Here is a 17,936-nt window from a genome sequence, read left to right as displayed (position 1 = left end):
CCGCAACAAACGCATCCAAAACCGACCAAATTCGCGTCGATTTACCACCTCAACGCATGGAACCATCTGGGTTTTACCGACTAACCGACACAACACTGGGGACTGCAACGCTTGGGTTTTACAAACCGAATAAACGTCGTTTTAAATATAATAATTTTTTACATGTTAATTTGACGAATCTATTTTTTTTTTGGATTTTAATGATTGGGTTTTACCAACTGTTGGGTCGTATTTTGTGGTTTATTCTTTGTAGTGTTGGATTTAGGTTTGGGCTTAGTTGAGTTTTTGTATGTAAACCGAGATCATTTGATCTCGGTGGGCTTTAGCTTGGTTTGGGCCTAGTTGGTAGAGTATATACTGATGTATGTTAACGACGTTAGGGTTGTTCGTTCAAGTATTATTCACCCATGTAAGTTGTTAAGGGATTAAGCACCGACGTATAATATACGTGTGTTTTGAAGCTTGTTCATTGTTTTACGTATGTTCTTGTTTGTTACATAGAATCGGCTTGGTGATTAGTTTCCGCCTAATCACTGAGTGTCTTGATATCACATTGAAAGATCCTATTCTCGGGACTTACAATTGGTATCAGAGCCTATAGACCTATTCTAGGCTCAGTTATTGGTGATATCAAGGATTCTATCATCGATTTACGGGGTATCTTTAGTTGAAGATTTCTGGAAATTGAAGAACTGTTCTCTGTGTTCTTCGGCTGGTGAAAGTTTGGTTTGGAATAGATTTTGGTAAATCTCGTGTTTAATTTGAATCCCATCGTTTTCGGGATTTAGTTAAATATTCAAAGATTACCATATCTTGAACTATTTCTAGTTCTCGATAAATCTGTTTCAGTTCTCGGGTTGATTTCAAGGCTCTCAGGAAGATCTCAAGGTCCACGGTTAACATTCAAGGTTTTCGGGAGGATTTTCAAGTTCTCGGGTTAATTTCGTCGTTCTCGGGCAACTTTGTGTGTCTTCGAATATTGTTGACAGTTCTCAGTCTACATTCTGTGTTTTTGGAAGAAATTTGTTGTTTTTGGTTTCTCTATCAAGTTCTCGGTTAAGGCTGTTATGGATCAATCAGATGTTAGTGCGTCTTCTAATGTCACTTTTCATCAAGAACTTGATTCTATCATGGGAACTACCAATCGTGTACCACGAATACTATCATCAGAAGGGTTTGCTGAGTGGAAGTTCAGGTTTGAAAAATATGTGAAGGCAAAGGATGTAAAAATGTGGAGGAGCATGGTTCGAAGTCCTCAAGTTATCACGTATCAAAGAGAGGGTTCTGATGAAGTGGATACGAAGCCAATTGAGTTGTATACAGATGCTGATTTTGATAAGGTTGAGCAGGATGAGAAGCTTCTGGCTACTCTGACCATGGCACTGTCGCCTGAGATTGCCTTGGGGCTTAGAGAGTTGGATTCAGCTAAAGCTCTTTGGGAGGCTTTTATTGAAGTGTTTGAGGGAAATCAAGACATGAGAAGAAGTAGGTAGGATCTCCTACGACAGCAATTCAACGTGTTTAGCTATGTTTTGGGAGAATCTCTTGTGAAACAGCTACACCGGTTTATCTCGTTGGTTACTGAGATGATATCGGCTAACATAAGTCTTACGTCTGCTGAGATTAACAACAAGCTAGTCAACTCACTATCACAGAGCTGGGATTTAAGTATGGCTGTTATTAAGAAGACCAAGGATCTAGCTAGACTAACTCTGAGGTGATGGAGATTATCAAGGCTTGTGACATAAACGACAAGCAGCGTGCTATCAAGCATGCAAGTACCTACAATACTGCTGGTTATGGCGTTATGACTAACACTGCTCTAGTTTCACAAGACAATTTCTCATTGTTCAAAAGTCAGCCAGCTCAACCGCAGCAGTCTCATAAGACCTTCTCCATGTTCAAGTCATCTCAAAGTCAACCCATTCCACAACCTACACTAGCTGCTCCTGTTTTATTTCCGTAACCAACTCCTGCACCAAAATCGCAAGCTTCTATGGCCACCCCCAGCCCAGTCTCCTATTCAAACTCCTATTATTTCCAAAGAGACTCAAGAGAACATAGCTTTAATGGCAGGTTTTATGAACTGTTATAAAATGCTTTTCTTGCTGGAGACCTGGTACAACTTGTTCTGGCTCCTGAGTTGGATCAGAAACATCCTGATGATGTGGAGGAGATGGATATTTCTTGGCAAATCGCCATGGTTGTTTTTAGAGCCAAGAAGCTCACTAAGAGGACAGGCAGGAACAACTAGAATGTGCGTGCAAATCAGAAAGTGGGATTCAACAAAAGTTCTTTGAGGTGCTACAACTGTCATGAGCCGGGTCATTTTGCTCGTGAGTGTACTAATCCGGCTAAGGAAGGAAATAGAGAGAGGGCAATGGTTCCGGTAACTGGTGGAAGAGAAGAGATTGTGGTTAGTTCAAGTGCGGGTGAGAGAGGTCTGGTGGTTTAGAACTTCTCTTGGGAGGATCAGATGGCAGCACTGAATTTGAGTGGTCAAGTTGCAAATTTTGCTGAAGTGGATGTCGAAGGAAAGGGGAGTGAAGCTGAGGAGCAGGTCAGGGATCTTCAGCATGCTTTCATGGTTTTCACCTCCACCAAACCGTCTAAGGTAAGTCCTGTCTTATGTTCTCAGTCATGCATTGATAAAGTGGGTTTATATAAAATTCACAATAGCAACTTAATTAGGGAAATGGAGGGTGTTAAATATGAAAAATCCACACTTAAGAAACTTGAACAGGCCTTAAAAGACAAAATAGAGGCATAAAAACAAGATTTTTCTAAACTGCAGTCGGATTTTAGTATAAAGTGCTGTCACCATCTAGATGCTAAAAAGAAAATTGTTGAACTAAACGCTGAGTTAGATGCATCGAAGCTGGAAATAACAAAACTAACAAATAAATTCGAGAATGCTGAATTTAATTTTAAAAAGTTTGATGCCTCTAGCGCTGTCGTTGAATCAATGATAGAAAATCAATTAAAATGGAAAGAAAATAAGGGTGTGGGTATTGGATATAACACGGTTCCTCCCCCATATAACGATAATTATACTAGTCTTCCTTTCACTAAGGAAGAAGAAGAACAGGAAAAGTGTTTGCAATATGGTAAGTTACCTGCAACCAAAAAGAGTACGGCTGGTTCAGACTCCACATCTGAATCAACCTCCGGGGCGAACGATTCTAATGTGTTTACTTCATGTGCTGATGAAGTAATAGTTGAGGATTGGACCGATGAGGATGAGGACTCACCCACTAATTCTACTGTTTCTTTTAATTCACCTATTTTGTCTGTCTTGAACAATGATATTACTGATGTGTGTGTGGGCTCAGGTTTTAACAGCAAAGACAATTGTTTGAATACTTTTCCTAAAACTTCAAAAGGCAGTGATCTGTCTATTAATAAATCTGATGATCTTAAAATTCAAAATAAATATTTATCACCTAAGTTTGTAAGAGAAAAGAGTTTTTGTGATAATAAATGTGGAAGCTCCAATGCTAAGTCCAAAGATGAAAAACCAAGCTCACACAACAGAGCAAGACCGGGAATCGGCCACAACAATTCTCACATTAAAAGGCAAACTTGTTTCAACTATGGCATTCCCGGTCACATTGCTAGAAATTGCTCTCGTCTCCCGTATATTCCTTACTATAGACACCATCTATGGACCATGCCTCAGAATGCCTACAAAAACTTTCATTCCATGGCATTATGAAGCAAGGCTCTCTGACTGCAATTGGAGAAGAGACAAGGCTGACAAGTCAAGTTCTCATCAGACCAAGCCCATTGTGAATCAAAGGGGAAATGGAAACTCGATTTTGGTTTCAAGACCGAAATGGGCCTCAAAACCGAAAACGTTCAAAGGGTCAAAGGCGATCGAGTATTCTATTCGCAAACCGGATACTAAGTCAGCCACTTGTGTATATCACAAAATTTTAAAACCAAAATACAAGTGGTTGCCCAAGTCTCCAGTAACAAAGTCCTCAATGTCTTCAGATTCGACTTTTGATAATGACAAGGATATGTCATGGCAACCCGTAACACGGTTAACCAAGTCAGGCTTACCCAGAACTAGGATTGGGTACCCAAAACTAACTAATCTCGCATATTGTGCAGGAACAGCTACGGGGGAAAATGATTAGACCATGGTTTGTTGATAGTGGCTGTTCCAGGCACATGACGGGGGACATATCTCAACTAAGTGATATTCAAATATTTAACGGTGGATATGTTTCCTTTGCAGGAGGAGAGAAAGGGAAGATTACACAAAAGGGGACCATGAGTAATGGGGTTCTAAAGTTCGAAAATGTTAACTATGTTCCGGAATTAAAGCACAGTCTACTCAGCATGTCACAGATTTGTGATAAGGGTTTTTCTACTCATTTTACCAACAATGAATGTTTGATTCTAAAACCTGACATCATCATACCAGAGGAGTGGATCCTGGTCAGATCTCAGAGAAAAGATAATGCCTACCTGATTGACATGACAAGAACGTTCCTGACGAAATTACATGCTTGTTTTCTAAAGTGTCGGAACATAATGCCATGCTTTGGCATTGTTATCTTGGTCATGCCAATATCAAAGCCCTGAATCGTCTTGCGAAGAACAGTATTGTACGTGGCTTGCCAGTTAACGAATTCGTGACTATCGAGAAGTGCGTGGCTTGTGCGTTAGGAAAGCATCATCGAATAGCACACAAGCCAATGCTGATGAATACCATATCCTGTGTCTTTCAGTTGCTTCACATGGACTTGTTCGGTCCAGTTCATGTCTTGAGTCTATCTCGTAGTAATCATTGTCCGGTCATCACCGACGACTGCTATCGTTTCACATAGGTATTTTTCTTGTTGAATAAAGGTGAAAGGACTGAATTGATCAAGAACTTCCTAGTGCTTATGGAAAATCAGTTGAACTTGAAGCTCAAGGGAATTCGTTATGACAATAGCACGGAATTCAAGAAATCTACACTGAATCATTTTTGTGCCGAAAGGGGAATACTTCGTCAGCATAGCTCAGATCGTACCCCGCAGCAAAATGGTGTTGCAGAAAGACGAAACCATACTTTTATCGAAGCTGCAAGAATGATGTTATGTGATTCAAAGTTACCGCTATTTTTCTGGGCTGAAGCGATCAACACTTCATGTTACGTTCAAAATCGGGTGTTGATAAACAAATCTCAGATGAAAACTCCCTATGAATTCGTGTGCTGTCACAAGCCCACAGTCGTAGATTTTTGAGCCTTTGGTTGTCCGTGCACCTTATTGCATCTTGAGTTGACCCCGAAGTTTGAAGCCAAGGCAGATGATTGTTATTTTGTTGGTTATGCTGGTCGAACTGCCTACAGAGTCTACAACAAGGCATCGAAACGGATCGTCGAATCATATGATGTGCGCTGGTTGGAAGAAAATGAGACAGATGCTCGTGTGGGGCCTGACTGGTTATTTGACTATGATAAGCTGTTCAAATCATTCAATTTGTTTCTTGTGGTTGAGTCAGATAACTCAGGAGGAGGAATTTCTAATGCTGTTGATGATGAAGAAGATATCTCTGTTAATATTCAAGAGTTTCCCATGCTGAGTGTGGACCCATCTGAACCTTCAAACACCACTCAGCAGTCATCAAAGAATCTGGAAGAGACTGTCACCGAGACTGTATCCCCACAAGAACCCTCTACAGTAGAGATTTCACCAGTTGAGGGGGAGAGTGTCATTCATCAGATTTTCGGTAGCACTATATTCCCTGATGCCATTCCAAAAGAGTATGTTTCCAGTACCTCGTATTCACATAGTACAACAGCATCGGGATGGAGGAACCCTCTTTCGGAAGTTCTCGAAGATCCACCCAATCTACCTGCAAACTGCTCCGTTCCTGATGACTCTATTCCATCAAGAATTTAACGGGATCACCCAATTGACAGTATTATTCGTCCCCTTGAAGCCGGCGTCTCAACCAGAAGTCAGACTGGAATAATCAACAACTGTTTGTATTCTTGCTTCATTTCATAAATTGAGCCCAAGACGGTTGACATGGCTCTGCAAGAACCAAGCTGGGTTGACGCCATGAATGAAGAACTAAATCAGTTTGAAAAATTCAAGGTTTGGAGGTTGGTCGAACTACCCGCTAGGAAGAAGTCGCTAGATACGAGATGGGCTTTTCGCAACAAGCAGGATGACACTGGGGTCATTGTTCGAAACAAGGTAAGGCTGGTGGTTCGTGGTTTCCTTCTGGTTGAAGGATTGGACTATACTGAGGTGTATGCTCCAGTGGCTCGTCTTGAGGCCATTTGGATCTTTTTGGCTTATGCATCATTCATGGGTTTCATAGTCTATCAGGTGGATGTCAAGACAACAATTCTATATGGTGAAGTGAAGGAATAAATTTATGTGGATCGGCCACCGGGTTTTGTGGATTCCAAGCATCCGTCGCATGTCTACAAGTTGGACAAGGCTCTTTACGGCCTTCATCAGGCTCCTCGAGCATGGTATGCGACATTGACAGCTCATTTCTTGGAACACAGGTATAAGCGTGGAACCATTGATCAGACACTGTTCATAAAGACTGTTGGAAAGGATCTGATTTTGGTTCAGATTTATGTGGATGGCATCATCTTTGGTTCTACCAGCTTTGCTCTTTGTTCTGAGTTTGAGGAGGTGATGAAGAAAAGGTTTGAAATGAGCTCGTTGGGGGAGATGACAATGTTTCTGGGTCTGCAAGTTCGTCAAAGCTCGCCAGGAATTATGCTTCATCAGGGAAAATACGGCGAGGACATGTTGGCAAAGTTTGAGTTTCAGGACTCCAAAAATGCGGCGACTCCTATGGCTGAAAGACCTCTTCTTTCGTCAAATCCTGATGGGAAACCCGTAGATCAAACGTACTATTGGTCGATGATCGGGTCCCTAATGTATCTTACTGCCAGTCGCCCTGACATCATGTTCGCAGTCTGTCAGTGTGCCCATTTCCAGGCTAATCCTAAACTCTCTCATTTAATTGCTGCTAAACAAATTTTTAGATATCTGAAAGGGCAACCGAAGCTTAGTCTTTGGTATCCCAAGAATTCAGAATTTGATCTGTATGCTTTTGTTGATAGCAATTATGGAGGTGATAATATTGATAGGAAATCGACGTCAGCTCGATGTTAATTTTTCGAGGATCGGCTCATTTCGTGGCAATGCAAGAAACAACAAACGGTGTCCACAAGCACTGCTGAGGCTAAATATGTTGCTGCCTCTGCCTTTTGCTCTCAGGTCATATGGATGCAACATCAATTGCTGGACTACGGTTTGGAATTTCTTGATACTCCTATTTTCTGTGATAATGATACTGTAATTGCTATTGTTAAAACACGGTTCAGCATTCTTAAACCATGCACATCGATATCAAAATTCATTTTATTCGTGACTGTTACGACCGGAAGTTAATTCATCTTGAACAGGTCCACACTGATAATAATAATGTGGCGGACCTATTTACGAAACCGGTCGGAACAGTCAGATTCATTGTGCTTGTAGGGTTTCTTAAGATGTTACGTTTTGAAGACTGGGTACTTTTGAGGTTAAATTTTGTACATAAATATTTTTTGATTTTATCTTAATTGATGTACAAATTTAGGCGGAGAAAAAGAAAAAGACAAAAAGAGTGTGCGTGCGTTCTTATAAAAAAAAATTAAAATTAATTAATAAAAAAATTGTGTTTTGTTCTGTCGCTTAAAGTTATGCCGGTTACTCAAGTTCAAGGGACATATCCGTATGTTTCGTCCCGTTGTCAATATTTGACGTACGGGATAGCCATTAACCTAAGGATTGAAAGTGGCTGGGGCTACTGAATATAAAAATATATAATGTTTTTGGTTTAACTATTTGATTTTAAGTTCTTTCACTGAAAAGTATGTCGGTTACCTAAGCTTGAAGGACATATATCAATATATGTTTGGTCCTATTGTCTACTGTAGAGATATAGGATAGCCATTTACCTGAAAACTTAAAGTGACTGGGTTATTGAATCTAAAATTATCTTCGAAGTTATCATCTGGGAAGTGAGATTATTATTCAGCTAAATCTTATTAGAAGCTTAAAATATTTTCAAATTAAAATTGATCCAACCTTTGAGAAATGATAGATAAATTGATTATGTATGTCTAACATGTGAAATGATTAGGCTAAAAAGGCTTTGAACAGTCATTGACGTGTATGGTAGTTTTCCATGATAAGTAAAAGTTGAAGTGATATAAACTAAATCTGCTAAACTTATCGTGGAGAGTCATTTTGAAGACGTCTGCATGTCCCTAGACACATCTCTCCGAATGATAGGCAGAAAAGTAATTACCGAGTCATACACGAGCCCGTTAGTGTCTTGATCGCCAAAAGTATATATATATGTACATATATATATGTACATATATATATATATATATATATATATATATATATATATATATATATATATATATATATATATATATATATAGGGTTTTTATTAATTATGAGTATTCAAATTTTTATATAAGCTTAAAGGGGCACCAGGGAACTATATGGGTGGGGCATACAAGTAAGTCCTAAACACCATGAATGTAAGGCTTGTAAGTCTAGACGCCATGTAAGTCCAACGTTCAACCTTAAAGCTTAAAATTTATATTGTATTAAAAAAAAATTCTTTGATCAAGTACTAGGGGGTTGGAGTCAAATTGGGGTGATCTGGGGAAAGCCAAATAAGCCTTGAGAAGAGATAAGGGGTTTCATAAGTCCATAAGTGATGTACATGTAAGATTTATGCCTAATTGAATCTAATCGTATCACTGGCGCAATGAAAATCATGATAGTTACCTGCCATCAACCTTTTCACTATGTTACAATAATGCTGAAAATGGATCATTGTGAAAATATCTTAATCAGTATGATTTCATGTTCGGATCTTTTCTTGAGAAAGGCTGGTTGTTTTAAACTGCTGAAATTTGATCCCAAAATCTTTGGTAAATCTGCTGAAGGCTAGATAGGTAAACTGTTTCGTTGGCTTAACTTATTTTTCATTTTTATTTTTCGATGTTATTTTTATTTTTGTTTTTACCTCATGTGTACTCGTGTCGAAACAGATGTCTTTAAGAAATCAATTTTTCATGACTTGGGATTATTTTTAAAAACTTTGACAACTGCCTATCTTGATTTGTGGGCTAGTCTGCTTGGCCTAACGGGTGTTTTTGTTCTTGGCCTGGTAAAATTAGGCCTAAAGTGTTTCTTCTTGGCCTAAAAATAGTGTTCTCGGCCTATAGAGGACCTCGGCCCTGTTAGATGAATCCGGAAGTTTAAAAGGCATTCTTTGGTCATCATTGTTCATTCTTGATACTTGTAAACATCAAATCTCTCACCTGCTCTCATTTGTCAATCTCATCTTGTTTTTATCAAATCTTCAAGTGGATTTCTTCAAGAGGTAAGAAATACTAACCGAAATCTATCTTTGATCCATTGATATGAAGGTTTTAAGGTGGAAATGGTTTGACATAATCGGTTCATGATTTTAGCGAGTTTATTTGGTTTCTTCTTGAAGTTTCTGATCGTTCTATGAGTTTTGTTTCCAGTTGCAGGTTTAGTCATCAACGGTGATTGGTGAAATGGTGATAACGATGGGTTGTGTTCAAAGGTTTTTTGTGTGGAATGACCGAATTCTCTTGATTAACCAGAGAGATCCTTGGCTTATCGATATCTCGAAGCATTCTCGGTCAAACCGTGACCGAGGATCCGTTGGTTTTACTGAAAACATATCGTATTTGACGTTTCTGAGTCAATCAAACCTAATTTTTTTTTACTGTTGTCATAAACAAATGTCATGAATATCTACTTCTATTGGGAAGTAGCATGACCTGTGCCGGATTATGAGCCATCATTAGCATTACCGGAATAAAGGCACTAAATAAGACACTCACCTTCCAAGTGTCTATTTAGAAGTGTCACACCCCAACTTATGGCCTAGGACTGTGACCAATAGTTGGTACCTGGTTTGTAAATATATCAGAGTTATGGTTTAATTTTAGCGGAAGTCTTAAAGGTTTAATAATATAATATTAATTTACATTGAAAATTTACTTGGGAATTTAAATACCCAAGTTCAGTTTTACAAAATATTGTTTTATCCAAAAACAGAGCCATCAAGTATGCGAACTTCTATCTCCAGGATGACTCTAATCCTTGTATCTAGTAACCATCAAACTTAATTACCTGCAAGTGGGATAAAAATATGTCAGCGATGTGCTGGTGAATCGTTATAACTCTAAAAGTATTTAAATAACAATCATAATACAAATATAGTTTTCTTGACAAGCTAAGCAGGTATATTGCTATACCTGGAATTTGTAACACTTCCCTACACACACGCAGTTTCAAAGCCACGTTGCCCATACCGGAGAAACTATATATGATCATTAGCCCGCAGCCACATAGAGTTTGACTTCTTAGGCTTAACGATTATGTTTGGGTCCAGACACATGTGTATTTGGTCTGAGTTGCTTTTATTCTCTACTTTGTATTACAATGTTTTAGAGATCACGTAATCTCATGTAAGTGTTCGACTGACTCTATAAGATAAACAACCCGTCTATCTTACAGAGTATAAACATGTTTAACTGTTTGTAAAGGTTTAACGTATTCACCTGTACGGTCAGTGTGATTTGATTGTAAATGATTGTCAACCTATAACAAATAGGTTTGAATAATCAACTTGTTGGTTTGTTTTGTTTAGACTGCAGACCAAAAGTCTAGTTTAACCTTGTTTAGGTTTGTGAATGTTTAAAAATCATGATTGTATTTTGTGTGACGTTTGATATAGCATGCTTTGGCCTAATAGAGTCTATCACATTGTTAAACTTCTCCAGGTAAGTAAACGGGTCCCACGGTTGATTGGGATGTGTACAAATTACTTTCCTTAGGCAAGAAGTGTCTACTAATGATATCCCCCTTCTAGTTACTACATGCTCGTCAAAATATAGTTTTGTATAACATTACTTCTTATTGAAGTTAACGTTTATTGAAAACTGTTTGTGAATGCTTTTGGAAATCATTTCAAGGTTAAAGGCCATAGCCTTGACTGAGTCTAAGCTATCTATGATATGATTGAAATAGCTTAACTTAGATCCTACCTTAGTGAATGCTCGAGATACTAGTACTAAGGCAGAGTGATTGTTAGATTGACAGAACTTCGCTTCTAGCTCGCTTATCCTAATCAATGGAACATCAGAGCCTCGTTTCTTGCACGAACTTCACGAAAATGGACCTTGGAACTTCCTGGCAAAGCTGGCACGCTTCCCAATACTAAGTGTGTGTTTATGAGTGTGAAAATGGGATGTATTGGACTGAACCCGTAGCTCCCCTTTTATACTTGAGTTTTGGGGACCTTCGCGTAGCGCGATGCCCCTTTTCCTTGGGTAGTCGCGTAGCACGACGCCACAATTGATGAGGTGATGCCACGTGTTGACACGTTGTTGGCCACGTGGCACTGGTTACTTAATAGGGTCATCGCGTAGCGCGATGCCCTTCTGATCTGGGACCATCGCGTAGCGCGGCGCCCCCTTTTCTAATATCTCTAGGGAACTGCATTGCGTAGCGCGATGATATTACTTCTATACCCATCGCGTAGCACGATGGGTCTGGAAAATCAAAATTTTCATTTTAACCCCTTTAAGTTTTAGAATTGTCAGTTTTGGCCCAAAATTAAATTGGGTATTCCCGAGATGTTACATCCTCCCCACTTTTTTAATAATCTCGTCCTTGAGATTTATTGAAATAGATGTGGGTATTTTCTTTTCATTTCTGACTCAAGTTCCCATGTATACTCGGGTCCACGTCTCGAATCCCAACGGACTTTTACTAACTTGAGTCATTTTCGTTTGCGAAACTTAATCATACTATCTTCAATTTGAATTGGTTGTTCCACAAACTCTCAACATCTTTTAATGGCATTGCAATAGTTTCATCAGCTAAACACTTGCGTAAATTTGACACAAGAAACACATCATGAATGCCATTCATTTCATCCGGTAACTTTAACCGATATGCAACAGGTCCTATTCTTTCAAGTATTTTGAATGGTCCTACAAATCACGGACTCAATTTTCCTTTCTTTCCAAATCCTACTACACTTTTCCAAGGTGATACTTTGAGTAGTACTTTATCTCCTACTTGAAATACTAATGGTTTGCGGTGAACATCAGCATAACTCTTTTGTCTATCTCTTGCCGCCTTCAATCGTTCTCGAATTTGTATTACTTGATCAGTGGTTCTTTGAACGATTTCTGGACCTGACAGTTGATTATCTCCTGTTTCTGACCAACATACGAGTGTTCTGCACTTTCACCCATATAAGGCTTCGAATGGTGCCGTTTGGATACTCGTATGAAAATTCCATGAGTGGTAAATGAGTATCCCTACTTCCTCTTAAGTCAATTACACATGCACGAAGCATATCTTCCAAAGTTTGGATAGTTCGTTCACTTTGACCAGCTGTTTGTGGGTGATATGTAGTACTTAAATTCAACTGCGTTCCCATAGCTTTTTGAAAACTTGCCCAAAATTTTGAAGTGAAACGACTATCTCTATCCGATATGATGGACAATGGCACACCATGCAAAGAAACAATATTTTCAACATACAGACATGCTAACTTATCCATACTAAACGTTTCTTGCATTGGAATGAAATGAGCTGATTTAGTTAGCCTATCTATGATAACCCAGATTGCGTCATTTTGTCGAGAAGTCTTTGGTAACTCCATAATAAAATCCATGGTTATCATATCCCATTTCCATATCGGGATTTCAGGCTGTTGCAATAACCCTAACGGTTTTTGATGTTCAGCTTTTACTTTAGAACACGTTAGACACTTAGCAACATATATAGCAATGTCTTTCTTCATGCCAATCCACCAATAATCATTCTTTAAATTATGATACATCTTGTCACTACCCGGATGCATCATGTATTTTGACCTATGGGCTTCATCAAGAATTTTAGTCGTCAGTTCTCCAATCATTGGTACCCATATCCTTTTTCCTAGTCGGAGTATATCATCTTCGCCCTTAACCAACTGATCAATCGTCCCATTTTCTTTTTCATCTTTAATGTTTTCTTCTTCTAGTGCCAACTTCTGAGCTTCTTTAATTTGATTGATCAAATCTACTTTAAGTTCTAGTCGAAGGGCTCGAACTCGTTTAGATTTATCATGTTCTTTCCTACTTAAAGCATCTGCCACAACGTTAGCTTTCCCTTCATGATAAACAATCTCACAATCATAGTCATTTAAAGTCTCCATCCAACGTCTTTGCCTCATGTTCAGTTCTTTTTGATAAAAAATATGCTTCAAACTCTTATGATTAGTATATATCGTGAATTTAACACCATACAAATAGTGTTGCCATAACTTTAACGCGAAGATTATAGCGCCTAATTCAAGGTCATGTGTGGTGTAATTCTTTTCATGAACTTTTAATTGCCTTGAAGCATATGCAATGACTTTCTTTCCTTGCATCAAAACACATCCCATACCCGTGTGCGAAGCATCACAGTATATGGTAAAGTTATCTTGACCTTCTGGTAAAGCCAAAATTGGTGCATTCGTTAGTTTTTCTTTCAGTGTGTTGAATGCTTCTTCTTGCTTTGGTCCCCATTCAAATTTAACATATTTTCGGGAAAGTGAAGTTAACGGGATAGCTATTCTGGAAAAATTTTGAATAAACCTTCTGTAGTATCCGGCTAAGCCTAGAAAACTTCTTACTTAAGTTGGCGTCTTTGGTTTCTCCCATTTGGTTATGGCTTCTATTTTAGCTGGGTCAACTTGAATTCCTTGTGCATTTACAATATGACCAAGAAATTGAACTTCCGGTAACCAAAATTCACACTTAGAGAATTTGGCATATAACTTTTCTTTCCTCAAAGTTTCCAACATAACTCTCAAATGAACTCGAAGATTTTCTTCCAATTTGGAATATATAAGAATATCATCAATGAATACAGTAACAAATTTATCAAGATATGGCTTGCAAATTCGGTTCATCATGTCAATGAATGCTGCCGGAGCATTAGTGAGTCTAAAAGGCATAACGGTGAACTCATAATGTCCGTACCTTGTTCTAAATGTTGTTTTCGGTATATCTTCTTCTTGGACCATTAATTGATGATATCCTGATCTGAGATCAATTTTGGAAAAATAACTTGTAGCTTGAAGTTGATCAAACAGATCGTCGATTCTTGGAAGCGGATATCTATTCTTAATTGTGACTTTGTTCAGCTCCCGATAGTCAATACACATCCTCATCGAACCATCCTTTTTTTAACAAACAAAATCGGAGCTCCCCACGGTGAAGAACTAGGTCTTATAAATCCTTTTTCTAATAGTTCATCCAACTATTTCTTTAAGTCCTTCATTTCGGTGGGTGCTAGTCTATAAGGAGATTTGGCTATTGGTGAGGTTCCTGGCATTAAATCAATCTTAAACTTTACTGCTCGATCTGGTGGGATTCCTGGTAATTCATCAGGAAAAACATCTTTGAATTCTGAGACAATTGGTACTTCTTCCATCCTCTATGGTTCGGGAGTTTTGGTTACAAAAGCCATGAATGCAAGACATCCCTTTCCTAAACAACGGCTTGCTTTAATCGTTGAAATTATTCCAACTTTTCCTGCTTCTTTATCGCCGATTATACGCATTATTTTATTGTTCGGTGTTCGAATTTCTCTTGCCTTATCATTACATAAGATACGGGCTTGGTTTGTTGATAATCAATCCATACCTAAAACTACATTGAATCTGGTTTAGGTCATAGGTAATAATCGTACAGGTATTTCATGATTGGCTAAAGAAATTGTCGCATTACCTAATGCCTCAGTTACTCTAATCAATTCACCATTGGCAGTTTCTACTTCAAAATGACTATCTAATTTAACTAAAGGTGCATCTAATAGATTACAGAATTTATAATCTATAAAACTTTTGTTAGCACCTGAGTCAAATAATATTCTTGCATAAACATTATTAATAGGAAACGTACCGGTAATCGCGTCCGGTATATCTGTTGCTTTCTGCGTGTCGAGCATGAAAACTCGAGCGTGTCCCTTTCTGCCCTCGGTTTTTACACCACTTCCACTAGCTCTAGCTGTGGTGACTACTGGTCTCTTCTTCGGGCACTCGGTACTAAAATTCCCTTTCCCTCCACAATCGAAACATACCACTGTCTTCCTTTTACAATCTGCTTCAACATGACCAGGTTTCTTACAAAAGTTATAAGTGACAAGATTGGCTGGTTGTAAACATTTCCCATAATGCCTCCTACCACATGACTTGCAAATCGGACGTGTATACATAAACTTCCCTTCTTTCTTCTTTTCAACTTTCCTTGTCTTTCCACCAACAGGCTGCTTCTCTTCAACCTTTTTCCTTTCATCACGATTACGAATCATACCATCCATGAGATATCCAGCCAACTCCATGACTGATTCGATTATTGTAGGCATATGAGAATGAACTAAATCACGGATTTCGATTGGTAACCCGTAAATATATCCAGTCACTTTGTTGAACTCAGGGGTGACTAGATGCTGAACGATTCGACAATATTCCAAAAACTTAGTATTATATTCTTTTAAATTTGTTCCAACCACACGATGATTCCACAACTTCGTTTGAATTTGATAGATTTCGTTGATCGGGCAAAACCTTCTCAAAATCATCTCTTTAAATACTTTCCATTCCAAATTATACAAACTCTCCCTACCCTTAACTTCAATAAGGGTATTCCACCATTCTAGAGCCTCTCCCTTAAACATCTGGGAGGTATACTGAATTTTCTCCATTTCAGAACACTTGCTAATAATCACAATTAATTCCATTTCCTCCAACCATCGAAGAGTTACAATCGCTCCCTTATCCCCATGGAACTCTTTGGGGCTATAAACCTTGAAAATTTTGAAATCACAACCTTCTTGAATTTTTAATTTCTTTGTTTTATCTTGTAGCTCGTTTTCAGCAGTCGAGCTATGATTACTTTCTTCTTTTTCTTTTTCAGATTTCTTTTTCTCAGATTCTCTCTTTTCATATTATTTCTTTTCGGATTCCTTTCTTGTATCTCGTTTAGATTGAACAGTTTCATTTCGACTTTGACTAGGTCGTTTAAAACGAGAAGCACTTTTGCTTGGGTTATTTTTCATCATTTCCACGAATGGATTAACAGCTTCTTTTATTAAGTCGTGATTACAAAAAACGTACTCAGAAGGTATCGCTCTTATATTCTCTTCAACTGTCTTTTCCTTAATGTTTTGGACAGTTGCATTTTCATCAATTTGTTCTTTTCCAGACATGCTGTTGAGGAATGTTTTCTGCTGTGTCGTCTGATATCTCTATTGGCATTTTTTGACTACCTGGTAGGTATACTGGTTGAGTTATGTACGGTAAGTTTGGAACTATTGGCTGCTCCCGACCGAAGAAATTGGTATAATAACTGTTATTATTGCTGCTGGCCATATCTGGAGGATCAGGAATAGGTGTAGGGTTAGATCTCCTAGCAACTTGGTGTCTATGGCCTATATAGTTAACATATGATATCTGCACTTAATTAGTTTTAGGGATAGAAAAGATTACCAATCCTATCTTATCCCTACATAATAATAATGATGATGAAAATCTTATGGTTAAAGCTTAGGTACTATTATCATAATAACTAATTCGCTAAAAACGATGGCTCTAATACCAACCTGTCACACCCCAACTTAGGGCCAAGGAGTGTGACCAATAGTTGGTACCTGTTTTGTAAATGTATCAGAATTATGGTTTAATTTTAGCAGAAGTCTTAAAGGTTTAATAATATAATATTAATTTACATTGAAAATTTACTTGGGAATTTAAATACCCAAGTTAAGTTTTACAAAATATTGTTTTATCAAATATTACAAGGATTTTCATATCCAAAAACAGAGCCATCAAGTATGCGAACTTCTATCTCCGGGATGACTCTAATCCTTGTATCTAGTAACCATCAAACTTAATTACCTGCAAGTGGGATAAAAATACGTTAGCTATGTGCTGGTGAATCGTTATGACTCTAAAAGTATTTACATAACAATCATAATACAAATATAGTTTTCTTGACAAGCTAAGCAGGTATATTGTTATACCTGGAATTTGTAACACTGCCCTACACACACGCAGTCTCCAAGCCACGTTGCCCATACCGGAGAAACTATATATGATCATTAGCCCGCGGCCACGTAGAATTTGACTTCTTAGGCTTAACGATTATGTTTGGATCCAGACACATGTGTATTTGGTCTGAGTTGCTTTTATTCTCTACTTTGTATTACAATGTTTTAGAGATCACGTAATCTCATGTAAGCGTTTGACTGACTCTATAAGATAAACAACCCGTCTATCTTACAGAGTATAAACATGTTTAACTATTTGTAAACGTTTAACGTGTTCACCTGTATGGTCGGTGTGATTTGATTGTAAATGATTGTCAACCTATAACAAATAGGTTTGAATAATCAACTTGTTGGTGTGTTTTGTTTAGACTGCAGACCAAAAGTCTAGTTTTAACTTTGTTTAGGTTTGTGAATGTTTAAAAATCATGATTGTATTTTGTGTGACGTTTGATATAGCATGCTTTGGCCTAATAGAGTCTATCACATTGGTAAACTTCTCCAGGTAAGTAAACGGGTCCCGCGGTTGATTGGGATGTGTACAAATTACATTCCTTAGGCAAGAAGAGGCTACTAATGATATCCCCCTTCCAGTTACTACATGCCCGTCAAAATATAGTTTTGTATAACATTACTTCTTATTGAAGTTAACGTTTATTGAAAACTGTTTGTGAATGCTTTTGAAAATCATTTCAAGGTTAAAGGCCATAGCCTTGACTGAGTCTAAGCTATCTATGATATGATTGAAATAGCTTAACTTAGATC

At 38.1% G+C, this 17,936-nt stretch overlaps 1 protein-coding gene across 1 annotated transcript; it reads left to right on the top strand.

Moving 5' to 3' along the window:
* Nucleotides 1-6,029: 6,029 nt before the first annotated feature.
* LOC143559314 (putative mitochondrial protein AtMg00820) lies at nt 6,030-6,380 on the top strand. Its single transcript, XM_077047929.1, has one exon. It carries the CDS (start codon nt 6,030-6,032, stop codon nt 6,378-6,380), a length of 351 nt encoding a protein of 116 aa, XP_076904044.1.
* Nucleotides 6,381-17,936: the final 11,556 nt, after the last annotated feature.

The sequence above is a fragment of the Bidens hawaiensis genome, unplaced genomic scaffold, assembly GCF_021521415.1.
Source record: "Bidens hawaiensis isolate Kalapana, Puna unplaced genomic scaffold, B.hawaiensis_p1.1 tig00019805_1, whole genome shotgun sequence".
Lineage (NCBI taxonomy): Eukaryota > Viridiplantae > Streptophyta > Magnoliopsida > Asterales > Asteraceae > Bidens > Bidens hawaiensis.
The sequence above is the reverse complement of the archived record's forward strand: the minus strand, read 5'-3'. Positions and strand labels throughout refer to the sequence as shown.

Coding starts and splice junctions, on each gene's coding strand:
- LOC143559314 (XM_077047929.1), top strand. CDS start 6,030: ATGGCTCTGCAAGAACCAAGCTGGGTTGACGCCATGAATGAAGAACTA.